Source organism: Lissotriton helveticus, chromosome 6 (assembly GCF_964261635.1).
Source record: "Lissotriton helveticus chromosome 6, aLisHel1.1, whole genome shotgun sequence".
NCBI lineage: Eukaryota > Metazoa > Chordata > Amphibia > Caudata > Salamandridae > Lissotriton > Lissotriton helveticus.
Genome location: NC_136067.1, coordinates 1,924,275,396 through 1,924,292,511, shown reverse-complemented (window position 1 = coordinate 1,924,292,511; position 17,116 = coordinate 1,924,275,396). Strand labels below are relative to the sequence as shown.

The window sequence follows — 17,116 nt, the reverse complement described above, 5'->3', positions numbered from 1 at the left end:
GTCTGGCAGGGCATAACAACTATCCAGAGGCAAGTACAAGGGCTTGAGCATCAGTTCTAAAATCAGTTTCTAGAAGAAATGGTTTCTTCAGAAGAGAGAACAAGTACCAGGCTGTCTTTTTTGTTTTTGGCAGACCTCACAGCCAAGTATATTATCCAGGCAGTGCAGAGCTCAGAACCATGTTGCGTGCATCATCACTGATCTGTGGTCCTCAGATTATATCAGCCCTGCAAAAGGACTTACACTGCTACCCAAACATGGAGACAGTCATTTCAAGGCTAAGTGCATCGCAAATAAATCAATGCATGGGTGTGGTCCTGCATACCTTTCAAGCACTGGCCACATTTCCAACCCATTGAATGACTGTGGTGGGATCTAGTGGGCTGTCTAAAACAGTGTAGCCATCCATCACACCATGTACAAAGGATTTGGTGGGAATTACTTGTACAAGGGTCCTACAGCGCAAACTGCATATAATTTAAATTGCATAAAAGAATTGAACTCAAAATTCTCAAATTCCAAAGATGGATAAAATTCATCTGTTCAAAATCGCTTATGGGCCGAACAGGTGTCATGTCTCTCAAAATCTGATAGTTTTAGATCTAGCGCTTTCAACACAGCTATAAATTGAGAGGCGGGTGCTGTGCAAAGACCTCAAACAAATACATTTTTGATCAGCCAGTACTGACTCAAGAGATTCAAAGAAGAGAACTTGGAAGCCTCAGGGTACCTGAAGGTAACTGAACCCTACATATTCACAGGCTTACCATATTAATACTCAAAGAGCATGCACAAAGGTACCTCGATGTGCAAACCAACTGCAGGAGCGGAGAATACTACAAGATGCTCGCTGTTGAAGGATACGCACATGGTGAAATGGAATAAGAATTTCCAGAAAACAATCCCATATTTCTATGAGCACCCAAGGGGAACACTGATGTGAGAACCAGAGTTGTGACAGTTAAAGGTGCTATTATTATCACACAATCTACCTGTATCGTCAGAGATGGTATCAATATACATGGCTTGATTTCTGTGGAGTTGCTGTGGAGATCAATAACGAATACCACCTGTTAGCACTATACTTTACCACACCTAGCTGAATGTTATCTTTATGACTGCAGCAGACACTAGCAACCTTACCCAGCAGAAAACATGTTCAATTAATGCCACTCGTGCCTGGTACTTCCTGGATGGACAGTGATGCATTCCCTTGCTCCACACTCCCTCTTGTGCACAGTTATGTCTGCCTTTTCTGCACTCACTTACATTTTATTACATTTCTGCAATCATGTTAGAACGTTCTGCTTAACTGTGTTTCATCCACCTTGTGTTATTTCCTAGATTAAATGTCTGTGCATTTTTTTCTGTGAAGTAATTTCTTCCAGAGGACATCGTCCAAGTCACTGCCCAGTTCACCTCACCTGCACAGCCAGTCTCAGCTAAGATTGCCTGCAGCACATCAGTTACCACATGATATCTCGCCTCCTCATGTGATGAGTTACGCCGTAAACCATGCGCTGGAAAGGACGCCTTAGCTCGGAGTACATTTTAGGAAACTATCATTCACTGTCTGTAGGCTGGTGTTAGGACAACTGTGGAGTGAGGATTGTGGAGCTAGGATGAGCAGTTGGAAGGATTTGGATTTCTAAAAATGCAGAGAAGTTCATCGCTTCTAGTAGTTTCAGATTGATTCTGGTCTCCAAATCGACACAGACTTGGAAACACTTGATTGTTCAAGCTTCTTGAAGCTTGAGGAGGTTTTTCCCTTTTTTGTGTTCTAAACTAAGACGGTTTCCAATAACATTTTAAAAAGATGCTTAAGCCCAATGTCTTGTCAGCAACAACTCTTTTGCTTGTCGTTATTCGACTGTTACCATTTATAGTCACATTATGCATTTTTCAGAAAAGCAGATTTTGTTATGGCTTATGTCAGTGTTCTTGAACACATTATTGGGCAGTAAAGACTCAAACTGATTGAGAGGTGCACTGTGATATCAAATGATGACATCTGTGGTACCAGAAGAGATGGCTCACCTACATTTACAAGAACAAAAAATTCCATCATTAGTTGGATCAATGAATCTTACTCTGGCAGATCAAACTAAAGAAAAAATGCGCTTAGGAAACTGAGACCTTCCCAACAACTGCTTTTCATGTCAGAAGACAATTACGGAACATTCACTGCCAAGCCAGTAGGTCTCGCCTTTGCAAGCTGATGAAATATTTTTTGTTTCCGTTTTTCATTGTAGGCATGTGTTGTAAAAGCAAAATAAGAAAACAAAAACGTGCCGCTGTCTACACATAAAGCCCATAAGGTTGCAATATAAATGTATATTAAAAAATAAAATAAACTTACCATTGCATATATAGGAGTATGGGTGATTTGTACTCGTACCAAAAGCTGGCACAGAAAACCTTTTTAGGCTCAATGCACATCACAGGACAATATGAATCTTACAGGTGCAAAAAAAGATGGTACTGGTTTTGAATTACTGTAAACTGAAGACACTACTCAAACATACAAAGATGACTAAAAAATAAAAATCAAAGAAAACAAGCATTGTAAATTATTCGGCCTATCACACGGAAGTACACTTCTTTTTAGGCAGATGAGCACTTCCTCTAGTCACAGTGGCAAACAGCCAATGGCTAAAGTGGGTTACCCTTTTCCCAATGCCATTGGCTGTAGTATGAAGAAGCAAAATATGAATGACAGCTCAACAGATCAATGATTAAATGGCCAGACCTAAAGCCCCTCTATGTGAATGTATGTGCACCATCTTGATGCACACAAGCGCAGCACCATCTAGATGCGCACAGCACCATCTTGATGCACACATGCACAGCAACATCTTGATGCACACGTGCACAGCAACATCTTGATACACACATGCACAGAACCAGTTTGATGTACAGCTCCATCTTGAAGCACACACGCACAGAACCATCTCTGGTAAAAGGCCCACCTCTCTTCCGCCCACTGTCGAAGGCGTTGCTGGGCATTGGGCGAAGAGATTGAGAACCGATCCATGCTGCGGTACTGCTGCTGCTTCTCCGGGGAGAGTCGCCGGCGTAGCTGGTCCAGTTCATGCTCATACATGACCCTCTGACGCTCCAGCGCTGTCCGCTTCTCCTCCTCGTGCTGCTGTTCCAAGCTCTGCAGGATGCTCTGCATCGGATCTGATGGGAAAAAAGTGGACGGTGCTCTTAGTTCCTTCACTGTTCTCAGCGCTAATTGTTAAACACTACTATTGGTCACTACTGATCTCAGAGCAAGTGCAGCATAGTGTCATATGGTCCATTCGCAGCATATCACATAACAAGATATCAGAGCACAACACAATCACTCACACAAATGGTTATTTAAAGCTTTATACTGTGCAAACTAGACCCAATATATTCTGGGTGCTTCACATGAGAACTATTATAATACACAAGCAAATTAGTTTCATTTAATTACACTTTGCTCAGGAAAGGTTTAAAAAATTCAAGGCTCCACCAGACAGGCTTCTGTTCCATTAAACCACTTCCATCCTAATGACAAGGTCAGCTCGTCATGCAGTACACTGGAGCTGTGCTTATGACGAGCTGACCTTGTCATGAACAATGGGAAATGAATAACTCCAGCACCCAGCGGGAATTGCCTTAGCATTGAAGGTGTTAAGGAAGTTCATATTTAAGTTTCCCTTTCATGAATTATTCCTGGGCCACTCTGTACCAGACCAGGTGGCGGGACCACATCATCAGGAATGATGATACTGGAGCCCAAGGAATGCAGGATGCAGACATCCAGACATACATTTTGCTCCTCTGCTATGCAGGAATGCCATGGCACTACTGCCAGCCCTGCACAGGCTCATCTACAGCCAAAGTGTGGTGATTGAGGTAGGAATCCAACGGAATCAAGTTCCACCGCTCTTAAAACAGGTTGTCTTATTAAAGTAAATCTTGATGAATAAGTTACTTACCTTTGGTAAAGATGTATCTGTAAGAGACATTAGAAGTTATAGATTCCTTACCTTAGAATTACCCCCAGACGTCAGACTGGATCCGGAGAAATTTTTCGTAGCAGTACCCCTGCGCGTCAGTAGTTGGAGTCGGTCAACTCCGTGTTCGTCATTGACAGAGATGACATTGAGGTGTCTACATAGAGGACGCCCCTGCGATCAGATGTCAGTTCTGACACGACTTTCCCGTCAGAAGCGCAGAGCCATACAAGACATTGACCACTGGTGCACAAAGCAAGGGCCCTGTAAGGGAGTCCGTATCCCTAGAAGTCTGTTCGCAGAATGGGGAAGATGGGTGGGGCGGTAAGGAATCTATGTCTCTTAGAGATACATCATTACCGAAGATAAGTAACTTATTCATCTGAAAGATACTGTAGTTCTACATTCCTTACCTTGGAATAGATACCCCAGCAATACCAACCTTGAAGGTTCACAACAGGAAGGCCTGGAGAACAGGAAGGGCTGGAGAACAGAACGGCCGAAAAAGCGGTCTCTCTGGACTTGGCTGTCCAGGCAGTAACGCTTGTTAAATGTGTGCAGTGATGTCCACATAGCTGCCTGGCAGATGTCAACAGTGGAACTCCACATCCCAAAGCAGCAGTAGCAGCAGTCACCCTGGTAGAGTGGGCACGCGGTCCTACTGGGCGTTCCTTTAAAGCCAAAGAATAACAGATCTTAATGCATAGGATGACCCATCGAGAGACGGTATGTTTGTGCACCGCCTGACCTTTCTTGGTACCCACATAACCCACGAGGAGTTGAACATCCACCAAGAAGTATTTAGTGCGGTCAAGGTAGAAAGACAGCGCATGTTTTGGGTCCAGACGGTGGAGTCTCTCCTCCTCTTTGAACGGGTGCGGAGGCGGGAAGATGGTGGGCAATGTGATGGTCTGACCTACGTGGAATGAGCTAACCACTTTGGGCAGAAAAGTGGGACTACTATGGAGCACTACTTTGTCCGGATGGATAGAAAGAAAGGGAGGTCTGGAAGAAAAGGCTTGAAGCTCACTCACCCTGTGAGCAGAGATGATGGCAACCAAGAAAGCGGTCTTCAAAGTAAGTAGGCGAAGAGGACTATTCTGTAGTGGCTCAAAGGAAGCACACAAGATAAGTGAGGACAAGATTCAAGTCCCACTGAGGCATTACGAAAGGAGAAGAGGAAAGGGACGAGTAATGTCCTTCAGAAATCTATTAACAATAGGGGACTTGAAAAAAGAAGGCTGATCTGGAAAGCGAAGAAAGGCCGAAATGGCCGAAAGATAGCCTTTAAATGTGCCCAGAGAAGAGCACTGCTGGGCCAAAGAAAGGATGAAGAGGATAACCTCTGAAAGAGGGGCAGAAAGGGGATCCACAGCCTTTGCTGTCCACCATGCCACAAATTTGTTCCATCTACAGGCATATACCATTTAGTGGAGTGACGCCTGGCTGCCAAGATGACATTACAGACTTCGGGAGGAAGGTGGAAAATGTCAACTGTTGCTGCTCAATCTCCAGGCAAGGAGGTGGAGACTGGATATGTTCGGGTGGAGGAACGTCCCCCTACTGCTGAAATGAATATGCTACTTACCAGTATGCATCTGTTCTTGGCATGTAGGGCTGCTGACATTCATATCTATAGCATAGATCGTCGCCTAGTGTTGGGTCCGGATGATTGCACATTGTTGTCCTGGAAGAGTCTTCGAAGTATCACGAGATAGGTGGCTCCTCCCCTGGACTACAGTGCGCATGGGCATCGACTCCATCCCCAGATTGTTTTTAGCCATTGTGGCAAAGATGGAGTGTAATAGTGTAAGCGATGGCCATGCTCAATATTGAATGCAAGAAAAGTCTGCAGCCGTTACGGGCGCCGGGGAGAAGGGCGGGCGATATGAATGTCAGCAGCCCTACATGCCAAGAACAGATGCATACTGGTAAGTAGCATATTCAGTTCGAGGCATGTGGGCTGCTGAATTCATATCTATAGCATAGAATACATAGCAGTCCCTCCATTAACGGCGGCCGCCCGTGTCAGCTGCAGAAGTCTGAAAAAGTGTTTTAAGAACAGCCTGTCCTACAGCTGACTGCTGTTTGGAATGCACATCTACACAGTAATGTTTGGTAAAGGTATGTGGTGTAGACCATGTGGCTGCTCTACAAATGTCTTCCAAAGGAATATTACCTAGGAATGCCATGGAGGCCCCCAACTTGCGTGTGGAGTGTGCTCTGGGGGGGACCGTTAAAGTGCGCTTAGCTTTCTGATAGCAAATCTGAATACTTTTAACGATCCATCTGGCAATTCCTGCTTTGGAAATGGGGTTGCCTTTGTGCTGGGCTGAGAAGGCAACAAAGAGTTGTTGTGTCTTTCTAAAATGTTTGGTTCTGTCAATGTAGTACATTAACGCCCTTTTGACATCAAGCGTGTGGAGCATTCTTTCTGCCACGGTTTCAGGGTTTGGAAAGAACGCGGGCAGTTCTATGGTTTGATTGACATGAAACTGCGACACCACCTTAGGAAGAAACTTGGGGTTAGTGCGCAGCACCACCCTGTTTGAATGAATCTGTATAAATGGCTCTTGTATTGTGAGCGCCTGTAGCTCACTAACACGTCTCAGAGACGTGATGGCAATGAGGAAAGCCACTTTCCATGTCAAGAACTGAATCTCACATGAATGTAGAGGCTCAAATGGGGGACCCATCAATCTGGTGAGGACCACATTGAGGTTCCACACAGGAGCCGGTGGGGTCTTGGGAGGGATGACCCGCTTCAGCCCTTCTAGGAATGCTTTAATGGCAGGCACCCTGAAAACTGAGATGCTGCCTGTTCTGGAGATAAGCCGCTACGGCGGATAAGTGTATCCGAATGGAAGCATATGCTAGATTGCATTTGTAAAGATGTAACAAATAGCAGATGATATTAGGAATGGATGCATCTAGCGGGTTGATATTGTGTTCTGTACAGTAAATGACAAACCGCTTCCATTTTGCCGCATGGCAAGCTCTGGTAGTGGGCTTTCTTGCCTCCCGGATGATGTCCATGCATTCAGGGGGCAAATTAAGGTAGCCAAACTCTAAGACCTCAGGAGCCAGATCGCCAGATTGAGCTGTTGCGGATCTGGATGCTGAATGTCGCCATGGTTCTGCGTCAAGAGCCTTGGTGTGAGGTGCAGCCTTTGATGCGGTACCACGGAGAGTTCTAGAAACGTGGTGTACCATGGTTGGCGTGCCCACGTTGGAGCAACCAGGATGAGCGTCATCGAGTGTTGCTTTAGCTTTCTTGCCACCAGCGGAATGAGAGGTGCTGGGGGAAAAGCGTACGCAAATCTGCCTGACCAGTTCATCCATATCGCATTGCCCTGCGACTGTGGATGAGGGAACCTGGCGGCAAAGCTTTGGCATTTTGCGTTTTCCCTTGTGGCAAACAGGTCTATCTCTGGATGACTCCACTGCTGGAAGTACGGGCGGAGTACCGATGGATGTAACTCCCAATCGTGCATCTGGTGGCTGAACCTGCTGAGCAGATCCGCCATTTGATTGTCCTTGCCCGGGAGGTGTTCCGCCATGAGGAAGATGTTCCTCTGAATGGCCCACTTCCACATGCTCTGAGCCAGATGAGACAACTGTGGAGAGTGCGTACCTCCCTGCTTTTGGATGTAGTACATGGCTGTCATGTTGTTCGTCCGGATCAACACGACTTTGTTGCACAGATGTACCTTGAAGGACTTGATCGCCATGAAGATCGCCATCAGTTCCAGGTAGTTGATGTGCATCTTCTTTTGCTGCGTCGTCCATAGTCCCTGCACCGTGTAGTGGAGCACATGAGCTCCCCATCCCTGGAGGGATGCGTCCGTCGTCAGGATAATCTGTGGCACAGGCTCTTGGAACGGTCGGCCCTTGCAAAGGTTGTGTGGATTTCACCAATGCAGAGAGTTGTATGCCCGACCGGTCACCAACACTAGGTCTTTTAACTGTCCTTGAGCCTGAGTCCACTGATGCGCCAAGCATTCTTGGAGCGGACGCATGTGCAACCGTGCGTGCGGGACTATGAATATGCAGGAGGCCATCATGCCTATCAACTGCATGAACACTCTCGCTGGTAGTGAGTGTTGCGGTCTGAACCTCTGGATTAACGACTGGATGTTGTCGATCCTCGCCGGGTTTGGCTGAGCCGTGGCTGCCAGAGTATTTATTGTCGCGCCCAAATATTGCCGCACATGGGCTGGCAGAAGGTGCGACTTTGGATAGTTTAGTGAAAACCCCAGACTGTGAAGGAGGTGAATGGTGTGGGACATGTCTGCGGCGCACTGCTGGGCCGACTTGGCTTGAACCAGCCAGTCGTCCAGATAAGGGTAGACATGTATGCTCTGTCTCCTGAGGTGCGCCGCTACTGTCGCCAGACATTTTGTGAACACTCTGGGGGCAGTGGTCACCCCGAAAGGGAGGACCTTGAACTGGTAATGCCGGTTTTGGATGGTGAACCGGAGGTATTTCCTGTGGGATGGATGGAGTGGTATGTGAAAATAAGCATCCTTGAGGTCAAAGGTTGCGAGGAAGTCTCCCTGGTTTAACAATGGAAGAACCTGCTGCAGTGTCAACATGTGGAAGTGTTCTGAAAGAATGTACTGGTTCAGGGGGCGTAGGTCCAGAATCGGTCTGAGTGAGCCGTCGTTCTTTGGGATTAAGAAGTACAGGGAATAAACCCCTGTGCCTTCTTCCTCCACTGGCACAAGCTCGATTGCGCCTTTTTGCAGCATCACAAGAACCTCTTGCTGCAATAAGTGCAAGTGCTCTGCTGACATAGGACGTTGTCTTGGGGGTATGTTTGGTGGAGTGGATGTCAGCTCCAAACAATAGCCGAACTGGATAAGTTCCCTGACCCACCTGTCTGTGGTGATGGACTTCCAGACCGGCAGGAACTGTTGGAGTCTCCCCCCCGACAGGTGTTGGATGGTCGGGGGGCAGTGACAGGGAGTCACTGTTTGTTTGCGGCAGAGGAACGGGAACTATTGTTGCCTCTGCCTCTACCCTTGGCACTGTTTCCTCTATATCCACCTCTGCCCTGCTTGGTGTACGAGGATTGTGCACCACCTTTATTGAATGGCGTCTGCTGCGACATGTGTCCTCTGTTAACACCTCGACTGCCTGAGCGACGAAAAGTGTTCCCTATAAATTGCTGTGACTGGATAGCACCCATGGATTTGGCAGTCTCAGTATCTTTCTTGATCTTTTCCAGGGTGGTGTCCACCTCTGGACCAAATAACCTGTCTGGGTTAACCGGCTGGTTGAGGATAGTAGTCTGTATTTCTGGCTTGAACCCTGAGATGCAGAGCCATGCCTGACGCCTCAACATCACACTAGTAATGATTGCTCTCGCTGCCGTGTCCGCAACGTCCAGCGCACACTTCATAGCAGCGTTGGAGATGAGCGTTCCCTCCTGGATAAGCATTTCAGCTCCTTCTTTAAACTGGTCTGGAAGGTGTTGCAACAGCTGCTCTAGGGTGTCATAGTGTGCCCTATCGTATCTGGCCAACAGTGCCTGCGTGTTTGAGATGCGCCAGATGTTGGCCGCCTGAGCTGCTACTCTCTTCCCCGATGCCTCCAGCACTTTTGACTCTTTGTCTGGGGGAGGAGCTTCACCCGTGGTTTGGGAGTTCGCCCTCTTGCGGGCATTAGAGACCACCAAAGAGTCCAGAGGCAACTGGCCCCTAATGTAGGTTGGGTCGCCAGGTGCCGGTCTGTATTTCTTCTCTATTCTAGGGTTGACAACCCTTGATCTCGTGGGTTCCTTGAAAATGTCTGCTGCATGCTTAAGGACCCCTTTGAGCATCGGAAGAGTCTTGGCAGTTTTTTCAGCAGTGGAGAAAGTGTCAAAAAGGAAGTCAACCTCCACAGGGTCAGCATGCATCTCCACTTTATGGTTTGTAGCTGCCCTTTCAATTAAGGCATTAAATGCCGCAGTATCTTCAGTGGGAGACGTTTTAATGTTATAAATCTGAGGGTCATGGACTGTTTGCTGGTCCTGATCACCTGTGTCCATCCATGAGTCCTGTTGCTCATCAGGCTCTGTGTGCGCAGGAAAGTTGTACTCCTCATCCTGCTCCCCTTCACCTCCATCAGAGTAAGTGGGTGAAGGTGTTGCACTCCTCCCAGGCTGTGGAAGAATCTGTTCAACCAGCACTGGTGTGTCTGGCGCAGGCTTTTTGCGCTTTAGAGGAATTGTAAATGACTGCAGAGGCTGTGATGTTATTTTCCTCTTGTAAAGCGTGAGCTTCCCGGTGTCGGCATCGATGAAATGCTCCGACCCTTTTTCCAATGAAGGTTGTCGATGACTCAAACTCCCACCTGGGCGAGTTGGCTTCGACCCTACTGAGTCTTTGGGCACCGACCGTGGTGCGAAGGCCTTCGGTGCCACCTTAGGCGGTAACGTGTAGAGGATCGGCATGGAAGTCTTCTTCGGCGGGTCAGACGGCTTCGGTGCGAAAGGCGTTTTCGGTTCCGATGCTGAAGCCTTCTCCCTAATCCGCTTGAGGGAGTCCGAGACCTGCTTCGTAAAGGAAGCGGACGGTTTCGTCGACCCGGCCGACGACCTTGGGCCGCCCCCAGGGGAAGACCCGAGCGTCGACGACTGTCGTTTGTCTGTTTGAGGCGCAGGAGGATCCGTGACCGGTGCACTTCGATCTCTGTCCACGGCCGCAGACGTCGACGGCTTCGGGACGGCAGCCTTGACTCTTGGCGTCGTGATCCCAGACTTTGGCTCGGCGCCCTTGGGTGACTTCGTCTCGACGGGCCCTTTGCTTTTCGGCTCGACAGACTCACCAGATGTAGGCTCGACCGCCTTCTTGGGCACGCCCGCCTTGCTCGACACCGACTCGACGGCCTTCTTCGAGCTCGGCTCCTTGACCACCTTTGGCACCTTCGCCTGGTCGACAGCCTTCTTCGGCTTCAAGGCCTCCGACGACGACGGCGTCTATGTTGGAGCAGACGGTTTAGTTTTCGATGACGCCTCGGCCATCTTTGTCGACACCGATGGTTTCAGTTTCGGTTTCGATTTTGGTAATGGCGGCTCCGCTGAGGTGTCCGTAGCCGGGCCGGAAGGCAGGGCCGTGGATTTTGGTGTAAGGTCCTGGGTAAGGCCGTGTGGCGATCCTGCGACCTGAGCCTTGGTAAAAGTACGAACGGGGCATAGCTCATCCTCCGAGCTATCTTCCATGGCCCCATATGCTTCGTCGTCGTCCCCTACCTCCTCGACGACTTCCTCCAGGTCTCGGCTTTCGACGTCCGCTTCGTAGTCGGACTCGACGTCCACAGCCGGAGGTGAAATCTGCAGTTGAAGATCTTGGTCGTCTGCTTCCGCGTCGCCGAATATGTCCACCGGTGCTGGAGCCGATCGCTGGGCCTCGAGGCGCGCCACGCGCCGCATCTTGATCGTTTTCTTCGATCGAAATCTGGAACAGGCCATACAGTCGGCCTCGTTGTGGTCCGGCGACAGGCACTTGTTGCACACAGGATGGACGTCAATGTGTGGGTACTTCAAACCGCACACGGGACACTTCTTGAACGGGCTCCGTTCCATGTCGTCTCGTCGAGGGTCTTGCTGCGTTGACTGGGCCTCGATCACCTAAGAGTTACTCGACTCCTTGGAAATCCAACTCGACGAGTTGGAGTACAGCCGGGACCGAACGCAAACAATACCGACGGTTCAGAGAAGGCCTTTTGGCCTTAAGAAAAGCCTATAACGATTCCGAACAGGAGTTGTCGAAATCACATCCGAACCCAATGGCGGAAAAAAACAATCTGGGGATGGAGTCGATGCCCATGCGCACTGTAGTCCAGGGGAGGAGCCACCTATCTCGTGATACTTCGAAGACTCTTCCAGGACAACAATGTGCAATCATCCGGACCCAACACTAGGCGGCAATCTATGCTATAGATATGAATTCAGCAGCCCACATGCCTCGAACCAGAAGATCCTCCCGAAGAGGCAGACTAATTGGAGGATCGGTGGCCATGCTCAAGAGCTCGGAATACCAGACTCTTCGTGCCCAGTCCAGAGCCACAAGAATTACTTGGGCCCTGTCGCGTTTTATCTTCTTCAGCACTAGGGCTGAAGTGGTACAGGCGCAAAGGCGTACAGTAGGCCGCAATTCAATTTGCGACAAAAGGTGTCGCTGAGTGAGTGTCGCCTTGGAAACTCCAAAGCGCAGAACTGCTGACATTACCCGTTCTCTTCAGTGGTGAACAGATCAAACCTAGGCTGTCCCCACTGCTAAAAGAGACCTTGCACCACCTCCGAGTGAAGATGCCATTTGTGATCCATCATGCACAGGCGGCTGAGTTCGTCCGCCCTGGCGTTTAGGGAACCTGCCAGGTGCTGAACCACCAGGGATATGCCCTGATGTTCCAGCCATGCTCAAAGGCGATGAGCCTCTTGACATAGGGCCCACGACCCCACTCAGCCCTGTTTCTTGCAGTACCACATGTGGGTGGTGTTGTCCGTGAACACCTGCACCACACTTCCCCGGACAGAGGGAAGGAATGCCTTCATTGCAAGTCGGATCGCCCGAAGTTCCAAAAGGTTGATGTGGAGCCGGGACCCCGCCGGAGACCAGAGGCCTCTGATCTCCGCCTCTCCCATGTGGCCACCCCAGCCCAGGAGGGACGCATCAGTCACTACTGTGTGCTCCGGTTGGGGAAGGGAGAGGAATCTGCCATTGACCCAATCGCGATTCGTGAGCCACCACTGCAATCGTCGTGCCGTGCCCTCTGAGATCTGGACGTGATCGGGCAGGTTGCCCTGATCCTGTGCCCACTGGGACTTTAGGTCCCACTGCAGAGCCAGCATGTGCCATCTGACATGATTTACCAAAAGGATGCAGGAGGCCATCAGGCCAAACAGCCAGAGGGTCATCCTGACCGAAACCTGGGATAGAGGCTGAAAGATATGAATCATAGCCTGAATATCCCAGACTCGCTGCTCGGGAGGATAAACCCAAAACTGCGTCGAGTCCAGAACCACCCGAATAAAGGGAGCTTCTGGGAGGGAACCATGTGCAACTTCAGCACTTTGATGGAGAACCCTAGCAAATGCAGGAGGTCAGCCGTAGTCTGGAGGTGGGAGATGACTGTCTGGGGCGAGCCCGTCTTCAACAACTAGTCGTCGAGATAGGGGAAGACTGGAATTCCTGATCTGCGCAGATGGGCTGCGACCACTGCCATCACTTTTGTGAACACCTGAGGGGCACTGGTGAACTGAAAATGCTCCTGGCCTACCGTGAACTGCAGGTAACGCCGGTGGGCTATTAGGACGGGATGTGAAAATTAGCGTCCTGCAAGTCCAACGCTACCATCCAGTCTCCAGGGTCGAGAGCAGATAAGACTGAGCAGGCGTCAACATCTTGAACTTCTCCTTCCGGAGAAAGCGGTTGACGTTCCTGAGGTCCAAGATAGGACGCAGGCCCTTGTCCTTCTTGGGTACCAGAAAGTAGTGGGAATAGCAAACACAACCTACTTCTGGCACAGGAATGCACTTGATGGCCCCCTTGGCCAAGAGGGCCGCAACTTCCTCTTGTAGAAGTTGCAGATGATCCCCCGACATGCGGTGGTCCTGGGGTGGAATGGCTGGATGGGTAGTCTCGAAGGGTAGGGAGTAGCCCCTTTGGACAATTTGCAGCACCCACCTGTCCAATGTGATGTTACGCCAGTGGGGGAGGTATGGCAAATCCTGCCGCCCAATGGCGTTTGATGGGCCTGAAAGCTCGGACTAGGAAGGCTTTGAGGCGGATGCTGCAGGGGTGGAGGTCGACTGACCCGCCCACTGGCCCCCTGCCCTGCCACAGTGAGGCCCACATCCGCGGCCGCCTCTAGGTTGGTTCTGCGGCTTGTGGCTGAACGAATGTGTCGAGCGCCCCTTCCGTGGCCACGAAAGGGACGAAAAGCAGAAGTTGCCGTGCGCATGGTAAAAAAGCCCAAGGACTTGGCCATTGCCCGGGAGTCCTTAAAGCACTCCAGCTCATGATCTGCTTTGTCGCCGAAAAGGCGATGGCCATCAAAGGGTATGTCCATAAGGGAGTTTTGGACATCCCCCATAAAGCCAGTGGACCGCAGCCAGGCGTGGCGGCGGAGCGCCACCGTCCTGGAAATTGCCCTGCCTAGCGAGTCAGCGGTATCCAGTCCACACCGTATGGTGAACTGTGCTGCATCCCTCCCCTCAGCAACAGCCTGGGAGATCAGTCTCCGGACCTCCTCCGGACATTGAGGCAGCACTCGCGCAACCGTGTCCCACACAGAGTTGGAATAATGTCCCAAGAGGCATGAGGTGTTCACCGACCGCAGCGCTAAGCTGGCAGATGAAAACTGTTTCTTACCAAACTGCTCCAGCTTCTTGGATTCCCTATCCGGAGGGGCGGTAGGGAATGTGCTCTGGGAAGTAGAGGCCTGGACAACCAGACTCTCGGGGGAGGGGTGGGTAGACAGAAAAGCAGGGTCGCCCAGAACTGGGCGGTGGCGTCTGGCCATGTTACTATCCACAGTAGCCCCTGCTGGAAAATTCAGCAGTGAGGCCATCTTCTCTACATACCTTTGCATTTGCTAAAGATTTGAAAACATTATCCAATTCCTCCAACATGAACATTTTCAATAAAGCTTCCTTTGCCTGTCCACTCAAAACTGGAATGGACAGATTTTTTTGTTTTATAAAGTCTTGCAGTTTAATCTGGTCTAAAATCCAACTATGATCCTATATGTTTCTATAGTGTTGAAGTACTTTATCTTGAATACTTTTAATGTCAGTGACCCAGGAATAGGTCCATGTATCAACATGTGAATTTAGCTGCTCTTTCGTGTGCTTACCATGCTAAAAACCGACCCGAGTATTCACTCTCTTCATAAACCTTATGCATATCAGCTCTGTTGCTTTGGTTAACTATGTTATAATAATGATCATGCGTTTCTTCCTTTGTGTGCTCAAGTTGCAGTCGGTTAGAGCTGCTTTTCAGGTGAAAATATTTCTCCTGGGTCTGTTTTAATCGGTCCGCTCTGTTTTTACTCTCCAGCTTGGAACTTCTCCTACTTGCGATATCCTTAGACATTGTGATCGTCCTGATGGTTGCTTTAAATACTTCCCTCACTACCTCTAAACTTGCTGAATGCATTTTCAGAAAGAACAAACTGGCAAATTTCATTTTCCATTTCTGTACCCAGAGCTCGTCTTCCAGGTTATGATCTATTAAAGACCCACCTGCAAAAGGGCTGATGGCTGTTGAATACCAGCAATATGCCCTTCTAAAAACTATTCAGATGCTGTGCATGTTGTTTAAAAATCATATTGTCAGATACCAGATAATAAAAATCCAACCTTACTGCAGACTTAAATCTAGCTAATATACATATTCACGCTGTTTACCAAATTGCGCTCTCCAAGGATCGGCTAGATGCAAACTTTTCTGATATTGCGTCAATATCCTGCCATTTTTACTTGTATTTGGTCTACAATTCACTGTGGATGAAACCAGCCTAGGAATATGGAGAAAAATGAAATCCACGCCTAAAATCACTGCACCAATAAAGACCATAAATGACTGAAACAGCTCAACCAAAGTTCTGGGTGGGGTTATATTGGGGCATATATTGTAGCAAATTTGAAGCGAGAGCCAACTATTGAGCCAATAATCCAAGACCATCTACCGTCTTTATCCATCCTTGAAGCTAAAATCCCGATCTGCAGACGCGTAATAATATAAATACCCACACCTCTACTGACTGCAGAGATGGGCAAGATACTTTCAAACTCTGACCATTTCTGGAACATATGAAAATTGTCAGATTTAGAGTGCTTTGGGTTGATTTCTTGTATAAAATTATATCTGGGACATGTCTTAACATGCATTTTTCAATGGCTTTTCTTTTACGATTCTTGTTAAGACCATTAGCATTGAACAAGAAGACTTTCAATTCATCACTCTCTGTATTTATCCAAAATCAGAAATGCCTTTCAGTTCCGGTGATTGAGACATGCAGTGGTGTGAGCGTAACTGATCCTGTTTAAATTGTTGAATGCTTCGCTGATTATTTTCGAGAAGTCTATACCTCGGTGTCCGACAGGCCCGAGGAGGATTCGCGGTTGTTGCTTCGGGATATAGCACTTCCATGTTTGTCGGAATCGGATCGTGACTGTTTGGATGCCACGCCCTCGGTGGATGAGGTGGCTCTCACGCTACGCTCCCTTCGTTCCGGCAAGGCTCTGGGCCCAATGGCCTTCCTGTGGAACTGTATAAGTTACGCCCTGATACTTTAGCTCCCTATCTCCGTGATATGTTTTTGGCTGCGCGAGATAATTGCTCCCTCCCCTAGAGATCAGCGTCTTGCGACCATTGTGGTGATCCATAAGGAGGGTAAACCACGAGATTGCTGCTCGTCCTATAGACCCATTTCGCTCTTAAATGCGGAGCCCAAGATCCTTGCCAAACTGCTTGCTAATCATCTGATTACGGTCGTTAGCGACCGGATTCATCCGGATCAATCAGGTTTTATTCCGCACCGTAACACGGCATTAAATGTGCGACGTCTGCATGGTGTTCTCGCGAGGGCCCCGACGCTGCGTGAACCGGCCATCTTGGCGTCCTCGGATGCCACGATGGCCTTTGATACAATCGAGTGGTCTTATCTCTGGGCGGTACTCGCCAAGTTTGGATTTGGCGCGGGTTTTATTGGTTGGGTCAAACTCCTGTATGAAACGCCACTGGCACAGGTGGTGGTTAATGGCCGCGTCTACGTGCCTTTTACTCTTGGGAGGGGCACGCGACAAGGTTGTCCGTTGTCCCCGCTCCTCTTTGCTTTGGCGTTGGAGCCTCTTGCCGCTTGGTTACGGTGGGAACCTTCGATGAAGGGTATACGCTGGACGCCGGAATTTGAGGATCATATTTCCTTATACGCGGATGATATTTTATTGTACCTTACATCTCCCCAAAAATCGCTCAACGTATTGTTTGACGTACTTCACTCCTTCGGGAAGAACTCGGGTCTTATCATTAATTGGTCGAAATCCTACATTTATGTACTTGCGGGTGATATCCCTCGCTTGCCCTCGGCTGTCCCATCCAGTTGTCGCAGTCCGGCTTTAAGTACTTGGGTGT

At 49.1% G+C, this 17,116-nt stretch overlaps 1 protein-coding gene across 2 annotated transcripts in view; it reads right to left on the bottom strand.

The window, feature by feature from the left end:
• Positions 1-17,116, bottom strand: part of KIF13B (kinesin family member 13B) — a 701,202-nt gene that overhangs the window by 251,725 nt on the left and 432,361 nt on the right. For both annotated transcript variants that reach the window (XM_078649880.1, XM_078649879.1), the window contains one exon: positions 2,970-3,183. In XM_078649880.1, coding sequence (XP_078506006.1) covers positions 2,970-3,183 — 214 coding nt within the window. The remainder of the gene's footprint in view (positions 1-2,969; positions 3,184-17,116) is intronic.